Genomic DNA, 20,051 nt, shown 5'->3' with positions numbered 1-20,051 from the left:
CCTCACTCCCACTTTTGTTTTTTTCCTAGAATTTTAGATTTTTTAATGTGGTCTGATATGTGGGCCCTCTGTCCACATCAGCAAGCTACTGCGCAGTGTTGTCAGCTCAGCGCTGACTAGTAGGCCCTACTTGTCAGATTTCCTGTCAATTCGCGTTTAATTCGCGTTTAGCGCATTCCGCAAAAAACTGAGCAAAATCTGGTGGTTTTCTGTCCCGCAAACGAAAAGTGGTGGTATACGGTAAATTTCACCATCAAAGTGGTGGTTTTATGCTATTCACTCCTCCCACGGAGACCAGTTCTTCGTCTGCAACCCGGTCACCCGCAAGTGTGCTACCCTAGGGAAGCCTCAAAGCCGCCAGGGTTCTGAGCTCTACATTGCCGGCTTCTATCGGCACCAACCGTCCGGAGAATACCGAGTGCTTTGGGTCTCTGTCTCTCATGTGCCATCCTACAATGAAATACCCAGAACATTTTACTTCGTCGTAGCGGTAGGATCTGATGATACAAGATGCATTCGACAAGGAGGCATCCCACGACCAACATCCTCGTCGCCTTCCTTGGAGATGGCGTTACGCTGGGGCCTGGGCAGCTCGGACGGTTTTCCGCCAGTCCACCACCGCGGCAGCCTGCACTGGAAACTTGGAAAATTCTCAGGCTGTGATGATGCCAGCTACATAATGGTGTTCAACACGACAGCTGAAACGTTTAGGCTGATTTGTCAACCTGCCCAGTTGCGTCCAGAGGATTTGTTGTTCTTGGAGATGGATGGTACTCTTGCTTTGTGTAGGTTCAGCAGTGACAGAGACACCATAGATGTTTGGGTTATGCAAGACTACGATACTGAAACATGGTCTTTCAAGCATCGGATTACTTTGTCAGGGGTGAATCCATTACCACCTGTTGATCCAAAGCAGGCAGTGTTCCCTAGGATGGTTGTGGTCAATGAGGGTGAGCTGCTGATCCAGTTCGCTCGTAGTTGTGTGTTGCGTTATGGCATTGATGGTAAGTTCTTGGGATATGTGAAAAATGAAGAGGACCAAGAGATCGGTTTGTGGATTACCAAGCATTACCTCCAGCAGAGTGTTATTCCCCTTCCACCATTCCATGAGATGAGTGAAGATGGTGCAAGTCAGGAACCTCCATTTTTCCTAGGGCTGTAGGATGTTGTGCTTGATCTGGATGTTCTACGCTACTGGTGTGCTGTGTTTTTATAATATCTAGTATTATATATGAGCCCTATCTTTTGTTCTTAGCTGTCCTCCTTATTGCTGCTATTAGAACTAAACATTCTGGAGGGTAGCTGAGCACCTCTACTACTATCGTTTGTTGCCTATTATTTTGCCTTAGCATCATGTTGAAGTTCTGAACAATGGTGAATCTTTGTTATAGAACTGCTCTATTCTATTTTCGTCATTTACTTTCAGTTTGCATTTTCCAGAACCACGAAAAGCATGGTTGCAACATTGGAACGGTTATATATTGTGTGATGGCAAGGGTTGGTGGCTGGGCCGACGTATTCATAGCGAAGAAACCGTGCCATGACGAGAATGGATTTTGTTCACTAGATAAACTGAATGCCGATGAATATGAATGACTTTCTTCCTCGTCTTTGGTGACAAGCATATGAATGTTCATGTCTTGCATTTAAAATTATTGAGAAAACAACTATTTCCCTTCCTCTAGCGGAATAAGTTGAGAATCCAAAATCACATTACCTCCTGGTTCCAGTAAAATCACGTGTATGCAATTGTACCCTCCGTGTATGCAATTTTACACACCATGAATTCTTGGATATATTCATGGTGTGTAAAATTGCATACACGGAGGGTACAATTGAATCCAGCAAAATCACGTGCATATACATGTTTTGTCACTATGGGGCAGCGGGTTCTAGCTAATCCAATTATGGTTAGAATGCATTAGTAAAGCACCTAGATGTGTTTCATCGCCTTTGGTTCTTGGGCCGAGGAGGTATAAGTAAAGCATCAAGAGTAATCAACATCGCTGAGAATATCTTTGCTGGATTCAATTGTACCCTCCGTGTATGCAATTTTACACACCATGAATATATCCAAGTTTGTAAAGGAAGAGATGTGGGGGTCAACCAGGTTTCTATGTTTGAAGCCAAGGTTGCTAGTGGCAATGGTGAACAGACTCTGAGGCGTGTGATGTCTTCTTCAACACACGCTAAAGTGTGCGTCTTTGTATATTAGAGGAAACCGCAAAGAAAGAGGGCAGAAAAACAGCGTAGCCAAGATACAAACAAAAAGAACCAGAAAAGAATGGACAACTAAAGCAAACGAAGAACAACCAAAAAAGAAAGAGAAAGACTATACAAAACTACAAATTCTGAGCCGTGATGTTACAGATTGGGTCACAGATTGGGCCGTGACGAAGCTCTCATTACATGCTCCTCCCTAACCTAGCCGCCGCCTCCTCCTCTCCCGCCCCCCTCCCGGGCGGCGGCGGAGGATCTGCCCGCCCTGCTCCGAGCAGCCGCCCCCGGACCGCCACACCTCAGCCGCCGCTGCTGCCGGCCTCGGCCCCGGCCCCAGCCCTGGCCTTGGCCCCGGCTCCGGCCCCGGCCTCGGCCACAGCCCCGGCCCCGGCCTCGGCCACGGCGGCGGTGGCGGCGCCCCTTCCGTCGAACGACGAGGGGGAGGAGAGGGTTTCCACGGTGGCGTTCCATGGGAGGTGATGAAGCGTCGGTGGAGGAAGCCGGGCGGCACGGCTACTTGGCCGGGGCCTGATGCTCTCCGTCGGTAGCCATGGAGGATTCGGTGGAGCGGTGGCGGCCTCCGCCCCCGGTGACGGTTCAGCAGTGGTACGCACGATCCGCGCCGCCGTCCACTTCCCTGGTGATCCGACAGGAGGGACTGGCGGCGTGGGGGCTGCTTGTCTTGCTTTGTTTTTGGTGGCGGTCCTCGGGTTTCTCGCAAACGAAGATGAAGATCTACCGGAGGTCAGTTTGCTTTGATCTGGATGGAGAGATGAGTTCCGGAAAGCTCCGCTGGCGAATGGAACAGTGCATATTTTGCCTGCAGTTTGCTGGATCGGGTGGTATTCGGTCGCGTGCACCCATGTTTTTATTCCGACCGTTTCGTTCCGGAGGGAGCGCCGCGAAGCTATATTTTGTGTTGACATCAGGTGACTTTTTGGTCCATGGTGAAGTCAGAAGAAGGAATATCACGAAGGCCGGATTGGTGGATTGGCTAAAGGAGGTTCGAGTCAACGCGATGCTGAGGAATCTGCTTGGCGTCCCGGGCTTGCAGCAGTGGTATGCATGTGGGGGCGGCAGCACAGGGGAAGTTCAGAGTCTTACCTCTCAGGGTGAAAACCCAAGGTCTGGTCTTAGCTGGTTGTGCCTGGCAATGTTCTTGTTGGAGGCATTGTTTTGAGAGTGGGGACTAACTTCAGGGTGAAAACCTAAGACCTTTGGTCGAGCGACGATGGCGTTGGTGCACTGTTTCCTTCTTGAAGGCGTCGCTTTTGGAGAGTCTGTACTTCAGGTGTTGTCACGGTGGTGGTTGTATTGCTGTTGCTAGGTCTAGAAGGTTGTAGCGGGACTTTTATTTCTTAGTTTTCTTTACTCTTTTTTTGGTTGTGTGCATCCGTACTGCCATTAGGGTGGGGCATTGTTGCAGAGGCTAGGTGTAATTGGTATCTTTCGATATTAATATATTCCCTTTATCGAAAAAAGATTGGGCTTGTTTCCGATGCTCTCTTTCTTCTATACAACTATTGGATTTTATTTCAACACAATGGTTGTGCTAACTGTCTATGCATGTGTATGGGGACAGTTTCATCTTGCACCGCACCGTAAGAGCCTTTGGTCCCGGTTGGCCAACCGGGACTACGACCCCGTCGGCGAGCGCATCTACGTGACCCGCGACGTCGCGTTCGAGGAGCGGCGTACACGTGGAGCTGGGACACGGCAACGCAAGCTAACAAGCTCACCGCACCACCGTCATTCTCCGTCGAGTACGTCATCGAGCACAAGGTGGACACTGTCGATGCAGACACCGTGAGCATAGGCTCAGAGGTGGACACGAGCACGAGTTCAGCTACTGAACCTGGTGATGAAACTCCTGCACGCGAGCCAGTGACTCCATCCGGGCTAGGCGTGGAGTTTGCGACTACACCGAGCCACGACAGCAACCTCGACCCTGCCTTTGTCGGACCCCATCGGTACAGGAGCATCACCAACCTGTTCGACACCACGCTCCCAATGGAGGAAGAAGAAACACTCGGCCTGATCGCGCCCGAGGAACCTGCAAGCCTTGAATCCGCGCTCTCCAACCCAGCTTGGTGCAGCACAATGGAGGCTGAGCTGAAGTCTATTGAAGACAACGCCACATGGTCGACGTCGCCGCTGCCAAAGGGACACCGTGCCATTGGCATGAAGTGGGTGTTCAAGGTCAAAAGGGACCCGACCGGCGCCGTCGTAAAGCACAAGGCGAGGCTAGTGGTGAAAGGGTACTCACAATGCCAGGGAGTGGACTTCGACGAGGTCTTCGCTCCTGTGGCGCGCATGGAGACGGTGCGCTTGCTGTTGGCGCTCATCGCGCACAGCAAATGGGAAGTTCACCACATGGACGTCAAATCGGCGTTCTTGAACGGCGTGCTCACCGAGGAGGTGTACGTGCATCAGCCTCATGGATTCTTCATCGTCAAGGACGCCAGCAAGGTCCTCAAGCTGGACAAAGCACTGTACGGCCTTCGTCAAGCTCCACGTGCATGGAACGCAAAGCTCGACACGACACTGGTGTCGCTCGGGTTCACGCGGTGCTCACTCGAACACGGCGTCTACCGTCGTGGTAACACTGACTCCTTTCTACTTGTTGGTGTCTATGTCGATGACCTTGTGATCACAGGGAGCAAAACCAGCGAGTCGTCGGTTTCAAGGCCCAGATGAAGCAGATGTTCGAGATGAGCGACCTCGGCCTCCTGATTTACTACTTGGGGATCGAGGTGCAGCAGCAGCAGGGGGAGATCACGCTGACGCAAGCTGCATACGCCGGGAAAATCCTGGAACGTGCAGGACTCAGCAACTGCAACCCCTGCAACACGCCGATGGAGCAGCGCCTTCTGCTCAAGAAGGTGGTCGACGGGAACACTGTCGACGCAACGGAGTACAGGAGCTTGATCGGCAGCCTCCGCTACCTGGTCAACACTCGACCTGACATCGCCATGTCGTGGGCGTGGTGAGCAGACACATGGAAGCGTCGGGCAAGGAGCACTGGGCAGCGGTCAAGCAAATACTCTGCTACATCCGCGGCACACAAGACTTTGGCTGCCGCTATGTGAGCGGGGGAGCGGCACGGCTCGTTGGCTTCAGCGACAGCGACCACGCCGGCGACATCAATGATCGCAAGAGCACCACGGGCTACATGTTCTTCAACAACAACCTGAGTTTGTTTAGGGTTTCGTGGGGTCAATGCCTCCACTTATCTCGTATATATATAGACCAACATACAATGTACAATACAGCAAGTACCCGTATACAAAGCGAGTCCGTTTCCAACACACCCCCTCAATCTGAACTACATCTACTTACTACTATATACAAGATTCAGATTGGACTGGAAACGTTCTAACATCTGCCGTGTAGCTGGTTTAGTAAACACATCAGCTAGTTGGTCATTAGTCGAGATGAACCTAACATCAAGATCACCAGAAGCAACACGCTCTCGCACAAAATGGAAGTCTATCTCAATGTGCTTCGTCCTTGCGTGGAAGACTGGATTTGCCGTTAGGTATGTAGCCCCTAGATTATCACACCACAAAATGGCGGTATGCTGTCGAGGTACACGAAGTTCCTTCAAGACAGACTCTATCCACATAGCTTCAGCGACGCCATTTCCCAAAGCTTTATACTCTGCCTCATTACTGGATCTTGAGACTGTTGGCTGTTTCTTGGCACTCCACGAAATCAAATTCGGTCCAACAAAAACAGCAAACCCACTAGTGGAACGGCGGTCATCAACATCTCCTGCCCAATCAGCATCTCTGAAAATACTAACACCAGTGAGTTTAGACTTACGTATCCGTAGTCATGTATCCAGTGTCCCTTTAACATATCGCAATATACGTTTGACAGCTTCCCAATGCAAGTCAGTCGGCTGTGACAAGAACTGGCACACCTTATTCACTGCAAAGGATAAATCAGGACGAGTAAGCGTTAGGTACTGCAATCCACCGACAATGCTGCGATATCTGGTAGAATCCTCAGTCCCCAGCAATACTCCAGACTCACGGGCCAGATGCTCCGTGGTAACAAGGGGTGTCGAAGTGGGTCGGCAATTCTCCATACTCACTCGATGAAAAAGATCCAAAGCATACTTGCGTTGAGTGAGAACCATCCCCCCTGAATTGTAAGACGCCTCGAGACCAAGAAAGTAGGACAGTGTGCCAAGATCCTTAATAGGAAAACTAGCTGAAAGCTCCCGAACCAGGCGATCCACAGCTGCAGGGGTAGAGCCAGCAATGACAATATCATCCGCATAAACCAGCATATAAATCTGAACGCCATGGTGAGAGAAGATGAATAGCGGTGTATCAGCCTTCGATGAAACAAAACCAAGCTGAAGCAACCGGGTACTCAACCGGGCATACCAGGCACGAGGAGACTGCTTGAGGCCATAGAGAGCACGCTGAAGCTTGCACATATAAGAGGGATACCGAGCATCCTCAAACCCTGGCGGCTGCTGCATATACACATCCTCAGACAAATAACCATGCAAGAAGGCATTACTGACATCAACCTATCGCAACATCCAGCCACGAGAAACTGCAAGGGACAACACCAATCGAACTGTGGCAGGTTTCACAACAGGGCTAAAGGTATCCCCATAATCGATGCCATGCTGCTGGGTGAATCCGCGAGCAACCAAACGAGCCTTGTACTTATCAATGGAACCATCAGGATGTTGCTTGGTTTTAAACACCCACTTGCTGCCCACAATATTAACTCCAGGAGGACGGGGTACCAGCTTCCAAGTCTGAGTGTGACATAGAGCAGCAAACTCATCAGACATAGCCGCACGCCAAGCGGGTTCACGGAGAGCGGCAGTATGCGAAACAGGAGTCGCAAAGAAAGCCCGACGAGTGGAGTCATAACGAATGGTGCCATCCGTATATTCTTTCGGACGCCGCGTGGCATCACGAGTACGAGTCACCATAGGGTGAGCTGGAGGGGCCGGCGGAGATGGCACGGTCGAAGTCGATGGCGAGGACGACGCCTGTTCCGGCGTCGCAGCACTGGCAGCATCAGTGCTTGACGAAGACGCGGAGCTGGCCGGGGACGGCCCATCAGGCGAGGGAGAGCACCGCGGCCCAGCAGTGGTGGGCGAGGAAGGCGGCGTCGGGGCGGCGTGGGGATCCGTGCCGCCATGCACGTCGATCGCCCGCTCGCCATGCACGTCGATCGGCGGCGTAACCTGCACACCAAAGTCACTGGTACTACCAGGTTGATTAGTAGCCAAGTAGGTGAGGTCATATTTGCGCACAGGGACACTAGTAGCCGGTTCAGTAGATGGAAAAGTAATAGCATCAGCTAGGGTAGACACATCTACTGTAACACCGGGTGTGGCAAAAGGGAACACGGACTCATCGAAAACAACATCTCGAGAGATATAAATCCGCCCGGTGGAACGATCTAGGCACTTATATCCCTTATGCATAGGACTATATATAGCCAAGGAAAACACACATTTTGGAGCGAAACTCAAGTTTATGAGTGGTATACTTGCGAAGACTAGACCAGCATGCACAACCAAAAATACGGAGAAACTCATAATTCGGCTGGATCTTAAGAAGACGCTGGATAGGAGTGTCCTGCTGAAGTACTGGTGTAGGCATGCGATTGATAAGATAACATGCTGTAAGAAACGCCTCATCCCAATACCGTAATGGGAGAGAAGAATGAGCGAGCAAGGCTAGGCCGGTTTCAACTAAATGGCGGTGTTTGCGCTCGGCAACGCCATTCTGTTGGGAGGTGTGTGGACACGGGACTCGATGAGCAATACTAGTGCGCTGAAAATAGCTATGCAACCGATGATATTCACCACCCCAATCAGACTGGACAGCACGAATCTTAGTGTCTAAAAGACGCTCCACATGAGCTTGGAAGGTGTAAAACACCTGCTCGACATCAGACTTGTGTTTGAGAAGATATATCCAACAAAAACGAGAATAGTCATCGATGAAACTCACATAATACTTGTACCCCCCAGAAGAAGCACGAGCAGGCCCCCAAACATCAGAATGAATTAATTCAAGAGGCACAGTAGAAACACGAGAAGACGCAGTATAGGATAACTGATGACTTTTACCACGTTGACAAGCATCACAAACTAGAGTTGAATTGTCTGAAGGATTACATAAAAGATCGTTTTGCCTAACAATGGAGTTCACAATATTATTGGTGGGATGACCTAGACGCTGGTGCCAATGGGACGATGTAATCTTGACGGTGGATGCCGCATGACGAGGTGAGGATGACTGAGCTCGGCCAAGCGGAAGAGGGTAGAGGCCGCCCTGGCTTCTACCGCGAAGAAGAATTCTCCTCGTGGCTTTGTCCTTAACAAGGAAAAAAAATAACGATGAAACTCAATAAAGATGTTATTATCCGAGACAAGGCGATAAACCGACAAGAGAAGCTGACTGATGTGAGGAACATGCAGGATATTATTCAAGCGAAGAGAAGAACCGGCTATAGTAGAGTGTCCAATGTGCGAAATAGACAAACCTGAACCATTTGCTACTTGAACTTGATCCTTGCCATCATAGGGAGCACGAACGTGAAGACGCTCGAGATCGCTAGTCAGATGATCGGTCGCTCTAGAGTCCATGACCCAATGCCCTGAGTCGGTGTTGGAGGAGGTCGACGCCGAGTTGCCGGAGCGAGGGTTGCCGGAGTAGTAGTCCTGGTCAAAGCGCTGGCGGCAGTCCGGGGCCTCATGGCCCCAGTTCTTGCAGATTTGGCACCGAGGGCGCCAGCGACGACGCCCAGTGTTACCGGTGTTGCCGGTGTACCCTCCTCCTCCTCCGCCGCCATTGGGACGGCGACGGTCTTGGCCGCCCTGACCACCCTGACCCTGTTGCTGTTGCTGCGGGTATCCACCAGAAGGGCGGCCTCCGGACGGACGGCCAGGGTCTTGTACATACGGGCGGCTCGGAGCATGAGACCGCATCGTGGCGTTGGCCGACGAGGTCCACTCCTCGTTCTCGGCCTGCTGCGAAAGCTGCAGCGCTTCAAAGTTCAGCACCATGGAGTAGAAGCTGGCGGCGGTCACCGGGGTGGTGACGACATTGAGCGATGCCGCAATTGGGTTGAAGGGAGAACCCAGGCCGGTGAGCATGTAGTCGATGATCTCGTCGTCGCGAAGCGGAGATCCAGCAGCGGTCATGGCGTCGGCCATAGCCTTCACCTTGTGCATGTACTCGCTCGCAGTCATGTCACCTTTCCTCAGTGCCTGGATCTGGCGCCGGAGATGGCGCACGCCGGCGCGGCTCTGGGCCGAGAACATGGCATGGATCGACGTCCACACCGCAGCGGCTGTCGAGCAGCCGAGGAGTTGGCTCGCAATCTCCTCTGACATGGAGGAGAGGAGCACGCCTTGGACCTTCTGGTCCTGTGTCCACCACGTAGCGTACGCAGGGTTGGGCACAGACCGGGCAGCATTGCCCGTTCCATCGGTGATGGTCTGGGCCGGAGCGGCGGCTGTACCGTCGAGGAAACCGTGGAGAGAAGCGCCGGAGAGGTTGGTGAGGGAGAGCGCCCGCCAGAGAGCAAAGTTGCCCCAATCAAGCCGAACCGTGATCGAAGTGACCACGGCCGGGGCAGCAGCAGCGGCCGGAGGAGCGACGATGGGCCCGAGGATGGTGGAGGACTGGGCAGAGGTGGTCGTCATCGCCATGAGAGGGGCGACGGAGGCGGCGCGAAGATTGATCTCGCGGATGGCGGCGGCGGCGGCTGCGCGGGTTAGGCTCTGATACCAAGTTTGTTTAGGGTTTCGTGGGGTCAATGCCTCCACTTATCTCGTATATATATAGACCAACATACAATGTACAATACAGCATGTACCCGTATACAAAGCGTATACGAGTCCGTTTCCAACAACCTGATCTCATGGTGCTCGAAGAAACAAGGAGGGGTGGCAACCTCCTCCTGTGAAGCTGAGTACGTTGCAGCGGCGGCAGCAGCATGTCAAGGTGTGTGGCTGAACAGGCTCATCGGCGAGCTCACCGGAGTGGAGCAGCCAATGTTCAAGCTCTTCATCGACAACCATTCCGCCATCGCATTGTGCAAGAACCCGGTGCACCACGACCGCACCAAGCACATCGACACCAAATTCCATTACACTCGAACGCAAGTGGAAGGTGGAGCTCTGGGCGTAGAGCATGTGAAGGCTTTGGGCTGCAACAAATTCGTCGAGCTTCGTCAGAAAATCGGCGTTCAGAAGATGATGCAACAGGTTTGAGGGGGAGAAATGTTGTTCAAACCTTCAGCTTGCCCAAGACTGAATCCGTCGCTGGTTTTGGCCGTTGCAACACACGGTGCTAGTGCTAGGCTTAGATAGGACTTAGTCGTTTTTCAGTTAGCGTGTTTTCAGTCTGCAGTCAGGTGGCGTGGACGCGGTCTGTGCGGGCCACTCTTTAGTCGTAGGATCGAGCTGAGCAAACTCCGGGCGTGGGATGGCACAACCAAGTAGTGGAGTAGCTCCACGATCTATCTCTGTAATAAAAGGTGCAATAGAAATCGAAAACAGTTAGTTGCTCACTACACCAAAACTTTGTCTCCTCGCTGTTCTTCGTTTTCGTCAGAGATTTGAGAGAGATAGCGAGATCGACAACTACATCAGCAAGAACACTAGATCTACAAATAATGCACCCTGGGATGTGTCCTGAATCAGCAGTTCAGTTCATCATACAGCTGGGCTTGTTCACTTGAGCATGACTTCCTCAATGCTGCAATTTGCATCTGTTTTCTGCACCTTCTCTATGGGAACGAAGAGACACTATTATGGACGTATGATCCTTCATGGAGGTGTACTGGCCGTGGATTTGTTGTGAAGCACAATAAATTTGCTGAGAACTACAGGCTATCCTGCTGACACTTTCAAGTTGGTTTTTAGTGTCCTCGTGGATTCTTGTCCCTTAATTTTATATCCATCAGGTTTTGAACGGCCATAGAATTTCAGTGACTTTCAAGACTTCCTAACCAAGGTGAAATCTCGGTGAAGTCAGATCAAAGATGGGGATCATCTGCGGACCTCCGGTTTGTGGGGAAGCATCTTGGAAATCTTCATAGACCTACAGCATTTCTACTTTCAATATGCAATTGTTTATCGGCTTAACATTGCCGGTGGGAGTAAAAGCATTTGTCTATCTTCTTTCGTGGAAATGCATACTGATGGCATTTGTGGCTCTTGTCATAGTTGCTTATTATTGGTTTCACTGTGACTGGTATTGTCTTGTTGATAGAATTCACAAAGTTTCAGAGCATCTCCAGCCGCGTCCCCCAAACCGTCCCCCAAAGCGCGCCGGATTGAGCGTTTGGGGGACGTATTTCGTTGGTGCCGCGTTTGGGGGACGTCGCTCCCCAGTTGCGTCCCCCAAACGCCGCCCCCAAACATTTAAAATACTTCTTATAGATAGAATAAAACTATTTACTAATATTCAAATCGGTTCAACATAAACAAATTACATATAAAACTTCGAAAAAACATAATTAAATTACATATAAATTATTTTAAACTACTACTTTTTCTTCTTCGATGATGGCCCCGCCTCGTCGTCGTCATCACGGTGGCGCTTCCTGCTCGTCACCTCTTCCTAAGAGGCGGTGTCGGCCGACGCGTCCGAGTCCTCCTCGTTGTCGTCGGTGCTCGCCGGCTGCGCCTTGGCCTTGGCCTTGGCGGTATTGGCCTTCGCGTCCGCCTCCGCCTTCGCACGGGCCACCGCCGCCTCATCTGACCCTTCTTCCTCCGCATCCTCCTCCACGCCCAGCCATTCCTCCGCGCTGTCAGGTGGCGGGAGGGAATCGTCGCCGCTGCTGGGCGTCCGAGCTTTCTCCCACCAATGGCGCCATCCAGCAGGCTTTCCCTCGCTGGAGGTGTCGGATGCGGCCGGTGAAGATCCAAAAGCGCCGACGTACGGGTCTTATTGAGCGCGGATGAACGGCGGCGCAGAAGTCGAAAAGAGCAGCGGTTGCTCTTCCGAGGAGTCCCGACTCCATTCCGGCGGTTGCCGCGTCATCGACACGGTTGTCAATGCGACGGTTCCGCTTCCCGGCAACTGCACCGTCGCTACGTAGGCGGCGGCTGAGCGTCCGAGCCACTGACGCGTCGGGCCCGCGTCGGTTCGCCTCGCTTTTCGTTGTGTCCGGCGTGCCCGGAGCGTCCCCTGTGGGACGGGGACGGGCTCGGGGCGCCGGACACCGTATCGGGCCGCGCCGGACAAAAATGGGCTTTGGGGGACGCGGCTGGAACGCATTTTTTGTCCGGCGCGCCCAAATCCCTTTGGGGGACGCGGCTGGGGATGCTCTCAGTTCATTGATGCCTTTACTAGTCGTTTGGCTTTGCTGCCGACTGGCTGGGCAATCAATCTATCGCTCTGGTGTTGAACCCATACCTGAGGAGGTCTGAGACAGTTTGGGAAACCATAGTTACCGCGGCCTTTCATTGACACAGGAAATGCAAACAACGACCCTATTCAATGAAGCATTCAGCAGGGGACTTCATAGTAGTACTCTGCAGCGACAAGCATGTCAATGGTCACAACATTTAAGATATTGAGAAAACAACTATTTCCCTTTAGCAGAATAAGCTCAGTGCGCTGAAATACAATATTTGCTGATGCAGTAGACATATACGGAATTCAGCATTACTATGCACGTTGCAACCAACAGAGTGAAAGGAATTATCTGCGCAAGCTTTTTTTAATATAGGCTACAATATATATAGATTTATTGAACCAGCACCAAGTATTTAAGGCCAGAAGGAGTATTATAAAATTGCAAAATTATTGAACATTGCTGAAGTGTTTTGCTTAGGAAATACAGTAGCGAACTCTGGTTCCAGCTATTGATTCTTGCATCAAATTTTGAACTTATGATTCTTAGTGCAAGAGTTGATCGTCATTTTGTGCCCATTCGCAAGACTCTAAAGGCTCTGCTGAACGAGTGTGTGACACCGGTGACCTGATTACTGGAGCTTGGTGTTGCTTCTGCGTGATGAGGAAGAGCTCCAGTTTGATTTCTCCAATTCGATTAACAGACAATTGCTCGGCAGATACTGTAGTAGTTCAGTGTCTGTCGGGCAACCGTCTCCGATCTCAACCGGCCAGCTGAAAACCCTGAAGGCAAGCTACTGCGCATTCTTCTTCAGTGTAAACAATTGTTGATTCTCTAGATCCTATGGCATTCTTCTTCAGTGTAAACAATTGTTGATTCTCTAGATCCTATGGCATTCTTCTTCAGTGTAAACAATTGTTGATTCTCTAGATCCTATGGCTGTTGCTAGCATCTCCAACCGGGCGTTTACAAAGACGACAATCCACTTCCAAAGGTGTTTAAACCATGATGTACTGACGTGCACCGTCCGGCCGGCCAATCAGTTTTTAAAGCTGATGATTGCTATCTTTGCTTTGGTGGAATAGCTAGTAACCAAACAAAAACTCCCAAGTTCTGAACCATTTTAAGATACCAAAACAGTTCAGACCATCCACACTCCACTGTTGCAATAGCTGTCAAGCAAGCACAAAAACACTTAACCAAACAGATTGCTTTCCAAACGAAACCACAAACAAGGAAAAAGAGCAACAGCAGAAAAGAATCCACCATATGCTTTTGCCTCGTCAGCTTCGCACCAGCCATCTAGTGGAGCACCAAAACGAGGCCTCTCCACATCAGCCATCAGCAGCACCGTCAGCAGCAGGCAGGGCACAAAAGCAAGATATTCTGTTATAATATGAAATCATAAGACGGAAAACCGCTACAATCTAAACCCACTTTCAGATCCACTCACCCAACACACAGAGTACTTACTCGACACCACTGGTACGAAAACAAACTACACGAAAACGCACACAAGCACCAGGCCACCGGGGAACGGTGGCTTGGCCACCACTTGTCTCGCCCACAGGTTTTCTTTTCCTTTTCTGGCATTCTGATGATACTACTATAGGAGTCTTCGGAGCTAAGAAAACTGAAACAGGGTACAGCGACAGACAGGAAAAATAAGAGAAAGAGCTAAGGAAATCTAACTAGCCATCCACTCCCTGGTAGCCACCTTCCATGATCAGATCCTTGGGACCGCATGTCTTGCCTCGTTCATCGGGACCATCCAGTTGTTCTTCATTGCTAGCTGGGAGCATTGGGTATGCGATCAAGCTACAGCAGTTTTGGCAGAACCGTTGGCGACGACAGGTTTCTCGGGCGCTGGTTTCTGGGCCACCTTCGCCGCATAAGTAACAGCTGGAGGAGCAGCAACTTTCTCTGCTGGAACCTTCTGGTCCGCATTGACACCATTCGGCACAGATGACTTTGGCTTCCCATTAGCGAGATCTGGCTGTTTCTCCCCGTTGACAACATTCGGTGAAGATAAGTTTGGCTTCCCATTGATAATATCCTGCTGTTTCTCTCCGGCAACAGGATTCGGAGCTCTACTGTCCCAGACCTAAATGATTGAAAAACCAGGACGGAGTTACTACAAAAAGGTCAACACAGCAGACAGTGATGAAAAATTTAATGGATTAACTACAGATTGACATGTACCTGCTTTTGGATCTGCTGTTGTTTTACTCTCTTTTCCTGCATCAACTTCTGGCGGTTCTCGTAGAAGGTGAAGTCTTCCAGGATAGAGGTCTTGCTGACATGCTCCTTGAATATCTTCAGCATCTGAACACCTTGCTCAAGGTTTATCTGGATTGTTGACGAGAAGGATTAGACATCTCAAACTCAGTAAACCAAAAAGAATAAACATTCAATGACACTTACATCCTGTGTGTCACGGCTGTTTGTGACTGGTTTGCCCTCGTTGTGCTCTAGGATGATGTGCTTGAGAATATTGTTGGGCACATCCTTGACTATGTGCCACTTGACAGAGAATGAACCATTCCACTTGTCTTGCTGCCAGTACTCGAGAGTTTTCTCAAAATCAACAGGGCCAGTCATTTCAGCAACACCAACAAACTGTCCACTTGTATTCACCTGAAAGGTTGAAATGAACGAGATTCAATTAACCTAAGGAATCATATGATGAACATTCTAAAGCAGTAGCAAGTGCAGAGAACATCCTTACCGAGAAAAACAAGAATATAGGGCAGCTAGAGCTCTTCGCCTGCGCTTCTTGATAAGCAGCATCGAGCTTCTTGTTTCCATTGGTGGTACTTGCCCACACACCGTACTTTATACTCTTGTGGATATCATCCTCACTGTATGATTTAATGACAAAAAATTTTGCATCATCATATTGGACAGGAAAATCATCTAGGTTGAACTGTGCCTTATCAGGTACATCACTAGCAGTCTTGTTTTCACTTGGAGGAAGGGTCTGTCCTTTCACAGCAATAGTAACGGTATGGCCAAACGATTTCTGGTTCTTGAAACGACCTGACCTAGGACCCCTGTTCAGCTCAATTGTTCCATCTTGACTCTCATTGCCAAAACCATAATATCCATTGCCACGGCCTCTGGGCCTGTTGTATCTGTTATCCATAGTAACACCCCACCGACCATATAACCTGGAATCATAGCCATTGCCATAACCACCGCCGTAACCACTGCCATAGCCACTGCTTCCATATCCATTGCTTCCATAGCCGCTGCTTCCATAGCCATTGCTTCCATACACAAGTCCATTTTTCACCGAACTTCCATACTGGCTGTAAGACCGGGTGCTCGGGTACATCCTATTTTGATATGTAGGAGTAGCTGATCCTGTTGTAGTCGCCGGTCTCCCATTGTGCACGCCCTGCAAGAGAACACATATTTCAGCATGCAAACAATATACGGCACAATATAGGCAAGACCTCCTAAACAAAATCAGAATGATGAGATATGCTTTTCTATTTAATTTACCCCAGTATGTTCCAGCAGAAGAAAATAATATGGAAGTTCATAGAAATTGCATCTTCGAGAAGCTTAACTTTATCAAAAAAAAAAAATTCATCCCCATGCAATTGATTAGGAAGCAGCGTAGTGACAGCGTGTCAGCAAACATGCATGTGCAGACTAAAGGTGAACACAAAATTCCTCATATCCACGCTAATATAAATATTAACGCATTACATCTACACTTACCGGCTGCTGCGGTGTGGGGCTCTTGTTCTGATACCTTGCTGAAGAGCCATTGCTACTATACGCCGAAGTCGGCGTGTGACTAGCTGCAGTTGTTCTTTGCTGAGCATTCGTATAAGCAGAACCATCGTACCACGCATAGTGTGCTCCTGTGGTGTCATACCCATAGGTTGAGTCCAGATAACCAGTAGAGGGAACTCCACCTAGCACAGGTGCCCTATAAGTTCCATCAGGGGTCAGTGATGAATTTTGGTAGCTTGACCCAAGGGGCGCAGTTCCGCTGTTACTGTGAGCAGTACCATTCGGAACACCGTTTGCGGTTGTTTTGGCAGCATCTGCCTTAGCTGCTGGCTTGTTATCAGTCTTGGCAGAAGGCTGCAGGTCACCTTGAGTGGTAGACGGCACAGGGGTAGGAGGCTGATAATACGCAGTTGGATACTGGTAATGCTGTGCGGCAAACATCTGACCATCAACTGTTGGTACTGGGGAACTAGCTGGAGAGTATGCACCGTAAGGAGCATACCCATATCCATAAATATCTCCATATACTGGCTGTGAAATTCCAAAGGCAAATTAACATAGTTAATTATGATGTCGATGGAAGTAACACAGCTATATAAGAACACCAAAATGAGATACAAGATGTCGACATTATCATGACAAGATATTAGTGGCAAGCAGATAACACAGATACTTTTGAATAGAATTGAGAAGAAACTGTGGAGAGAGCATTAGCAGCAGAAAATCACATCAAAGGTACAAACCATACCCAAAAAATGCGTGAATAGCCATTCTCGTTATTACATATCCTACATGGACGCGACAGGACAGTTCCCAGCAGGCAATAAAAGCAAAAATCTTCACCATTTATATGCTACGACAATGACGGATGGTGCACATAATGATGAGCTGCGACAACACATAAAGCTATAGGATCATATCCTCTAGGACAACTTACTGGGGCAACCTCCACTCCATCTTGATTGACATATCTAGGATATTCATCCCACTCGCTCATGGTTCCGTCGTAACCTGGAAGACAGGCACCAAGAGGAACCTTGGTTAGCTAAGCACACAACAAAATACACGAAAGGAAGTCGTGACAGAGACGGTAAAATAGCTGAGCCTTTAATAGCACGATCTCGATAATAATTCCTGGACGGCCCCTCACCTCCATAGTAATACGCTGGCAGATAGAACATGTTGGGATCGGTAAAATCCTGAACCGCCGGCGTGATGGAGCGGTCCTGCGGGATCGACACGCTGAGCGGCTGGCTGGCCACAGGCCCCTGCTGAAACAGCACACACATCAGAAACACATGTAAACCTGGAGCAAGCCATGCATGAACAATCAGAAGACAGGAAAAGGGGTGATTTTTGCTGTTGTATCAATACCTTGGTGGCGGCAGCAGCAGGCTCGGTGGCGCCGGCTGCCTTGGGCTGCTGCGAGTCCAGCGTCATCTTCTGCATCAGATCCGTGGCTTCTTCGCAGATCAAAACCGTCGAATTAAGGCGTCACAGGGCGAATTCGAGATCCCTAGCTAAACCTTGGAAACTAAATCTTGCAACAGAAATAATACTACTTGCTCTGCTAATTAAAAATTGCTTCTTTTGGAGCTCCTGTATGGAGTTCGCAGGCAGCGTACGAAGCCTTACTACTACAGTAAAAACGCATCTGGAAAAGTCAAGGCAGGGTAGCGCGACCGCGAGGACGGGCAGGCAGGCGCACAGGGCGTATGGGGCCGGCCGGCGGCCGCCGCCGCCGCCGCACAGTATCAGCACAGCAAAGCAAGAAAACTAAGTCAGAAAGCAAAGGGAGCACCGAAAGGATACGATCCGCGGCAGGGGCTGGGGCCGGAGCAGGAGCAGCGGCGGCGGCGGGCGCCGGAGCGGCGGCCGGGGCGGGGGTCGGCGCGACGACGGCCATGCTGAGACGAGATCCCAACGGACGGAGGCAGGTAGGCGAGATCCGACGGAACCAACCGGAGCGCCCGGCCCTTGTCCCCTGTGGATAGGTAGGCGCGCGCGAGCTTGGGGTAGAGGCGGGCCGAGGTGGGAGGGAGGCGAGCCGCCACCAGGGGAGGAGACGAGCAGCAGCAGCAGTAGTGGTAGAGTAGTGGTACAGTAGCGTGCTGCGAGGGGAAAAGAGGGGGGTTTAGGGTTAGGGGGCTGGGATGATATAGGAAGGCGGGCGGGCGGGTGGGTGGGTGGGTACCGGGGGAGGGGAGGGAGGAAGCGCAGACGACCACAGCTCAGTGTGTGCTCACTGGACTGGATTCCCCTCCTCCTCTCCATTTTCCCCTCCCTTTTACATTTGTTTTCTATTAGGGCTTGTGTGAGTCACTGACTTGTGGCCTTTTCTTTTCTTTAGTGTTTCTTTCTTCTTTCTTTTCTGTTTGTTTTCTATGACGTGAGGGTGTGGTTTGGATAAAAATTAGTTGCTGCTTTTTTCCTTGGTCCTTTTCTTGGCTTGGTGGGTTTAGGGAAATGCCCATTAGTAGGTTTTAGTCACCATCTCTAACTTTTTGTTTCTTTCATCCGAAAAGACATAGCAGATATTGTATATTTAGATAAAATAGGCACAAATTATACGTTAATTTAGATAGCAAGATAGTATACCCGCCACTCAAGAAAATCGTTAATAAGCATGTGAAATACATACCATGTCAAACGCTCCGTGTACTGTTTCCAGCTCACGCTACAACTGATACCGAGTGACAGACAATATTCTGCTAATGAAGAAGTGAGTAAAAGGAGTATTGTGTGTCTATTACAGCGCACGAAACAGCTGTCAATGAGCACGCATAGTACATGCCACAAGACAATCGTCCTCGCGGTGCTACCGGGTAAGATACACTAGCTAACAAGTAAAGCCAGCATTCTGCAAATAAACTATAATGTAGAAATATGACCGATGAGGTGATAGCAGTACTCACAGCTCATCATGCAATGGGCCAGCCGCGTTGCGCGGCTACTCAAAGCAAGAGTGGCGTAGTGCGCAGTAAATCAGTGGCTGCAAGTGGCGGTAGCTCACAATCCAGTTGTTGGTGAGCAACAACCTCGATCCTAAGCTACTAAATGCAGAAACACATGATAACATTGTAAATTATCGGTATATCGGTGGATCCAGCTCATAGCATATCTTATAGCGAGTAGTGACACCACGCGGCTACTCAAAGTAATGGTGACAGAGTCAGTGGTCGTGAGTGGTGATAACTCACAATGGAAATATCGATGAGCAACAAACATTACTGAGGTACTAAATGGAGAAATGCATGATACAGAGTAAATCGGGTATATCGGTGGATCCAGCTCACAGCATATCTTATAGCGAGTAAATACACCACGCGGCTACTAAAAGCAATGGTGACAGAGTCTGTGGTCGTGAGTGGTGACAACTCACAATGGAAATATCGATGAGCAACGACATTACTGAGGTACTAAATGGAGAAATGCATAATACAGAGTAAATCGGGTATATCGGTGAACCCAGCTCATAGCATATCTTATAGCGAGTAAAGACACCACGCAGCTACTCAAAACAATGGTGATGTAGTGCGCTATAAATCAGTGGTTGTGAGTGGTGACACCTCACAATGCAACTATCGATGAGAAACAATGTTATTGAGCTACTAAACGCGGAAACGCGCAGTACTAAGTAAATCGACGGTATATCGATGGTTCCAACTCATAGCAAATCTTATAGAGAGTAATGACACCATGAGGTGAGTCAATGAAAAAAGGGC

The 20,051-nt window shown here is 49.9% G+C and overlaps 2 protein-coding genes and 1 pseudogene across 5 annotated transcripts; 2 read left to right on the top strand and 1 right to left on the bottom strand.

The window, feature by feature from the left end:
- Window positions 1-565: 565 nt before the first annotated feature.
- On the top strand, window positions 566-1,162 carry LOC139830291 (F-box protein At5g49610-like). The gene has a single exon (XM_071818299.1). It carries the CDS (start codon window positions 566-568, stop codon window positions 1,160-1,162), a length of 597 nt encoding a protein of 198 aa, XP_071674400.1.
- Window positions 1,163-3,718: 2,556 nt separating this feature from the next.
- Window positions 3,719-13,123, top strand: LOC127296797 (callose synthase 11-like; annotated as a pseudogene).
- An 829-nt stretch (window positions 13,124-13,952) lies between these two features.
- LOC127296796 (YTH domain-containing protein ECT4) lies at window positions 13,953-18,465 on the bottom strand. Of its 4 annotated transcripts, none has more exons than XM_051327014.2 (9): window positions 18,139-18,465; window positions 17,701-17,789; window positions 17,477-17,597; window positions 17,264-17,337; window positions 16,309-16,857; window positions 15,308-15,979; window positions 15,004-15,216; window positions 14,782-14,928; window positions 13,953-14,683 (listed from the first exon to the last, which is right to left on the bottom strand). In XM_051327014.2, exons 1-9 carry the CDS (start codon window positions 18,230-18,232, stop codon window positions 14,393-14,395), a joined length of 2,250 nt encoding a protein of 749 aa, XP_051182974.1. In that variant the 5' UTR covers window positions 18,233-18,465; the 3' UTR covers window positions 13,953-14,392. The 4 variants fall into 4 exon arrangements, with proteins under 4 accessions (XP_051182974.1, XP_051182975.1, XP_051182976.1 ...); XM_051327015.2 differs by having other exon boundaries at window positions 17,477-17,594; XM_051327016.2 differs by having other exon boundaries at window positions 17,701-17,786.
- Between the last annotated feature and the right edge of the window lie 1,586 nt (window positions 18,466-20,051).

Source organism: Lolium perenne, chromosome 4 (genome assembly GCF_019359855.2).
Source record: "Lolium perenne isolate Kyuss_39 chromosome 4, Kyuss_2.0, whole genome shotgun sequence".
Taxonomy (NCBI): domain Eukaryota; kingdom Viridiplantae; phylum Streptophyta; class Magnoliopsida; order Poales; family Poaceae; genus Lolium; species Lolium perenne.
The sequence above is the reverse complement of the archived record's forward strand: the minus strand, read 5'-3'. Positions and strand labels throughout refer to the sequence as shown.

Excerpts from the sequence above, each read along its gene's own strand:
- LOC139830291 (XM_071818299.1), top strand. The coding sequence starts at position 566 with ATGGCGTTACGCTGGGGCCTGGGCAGCTCGGACGGTTTTCCGCCAGTC.
- LOC127296796 (XM_051327014.2), bottom strand. The coding sequence starts at position 18,232 with ATGGCCGTCGTCGCGCCGACCCCCGCCCCGGCCGCCGCTCCGGCGCCC. Across the intron at positions 17,598-17,700 it reads CTGCTGCTGCCGCCACCAAG|CAGGGGCCTGTGGCCAGCCA; the intron begins GTATTGATACAA and ends GTGCTGTTTCAG. Across the intron at positions 16,858-17,263 it reads ATGGAGTGGAGGTTGCCCCA|CCAGTATATGGAGATATTTA; the intron begins GTAAGTTGTCCT and ends GGAATTTCACAG.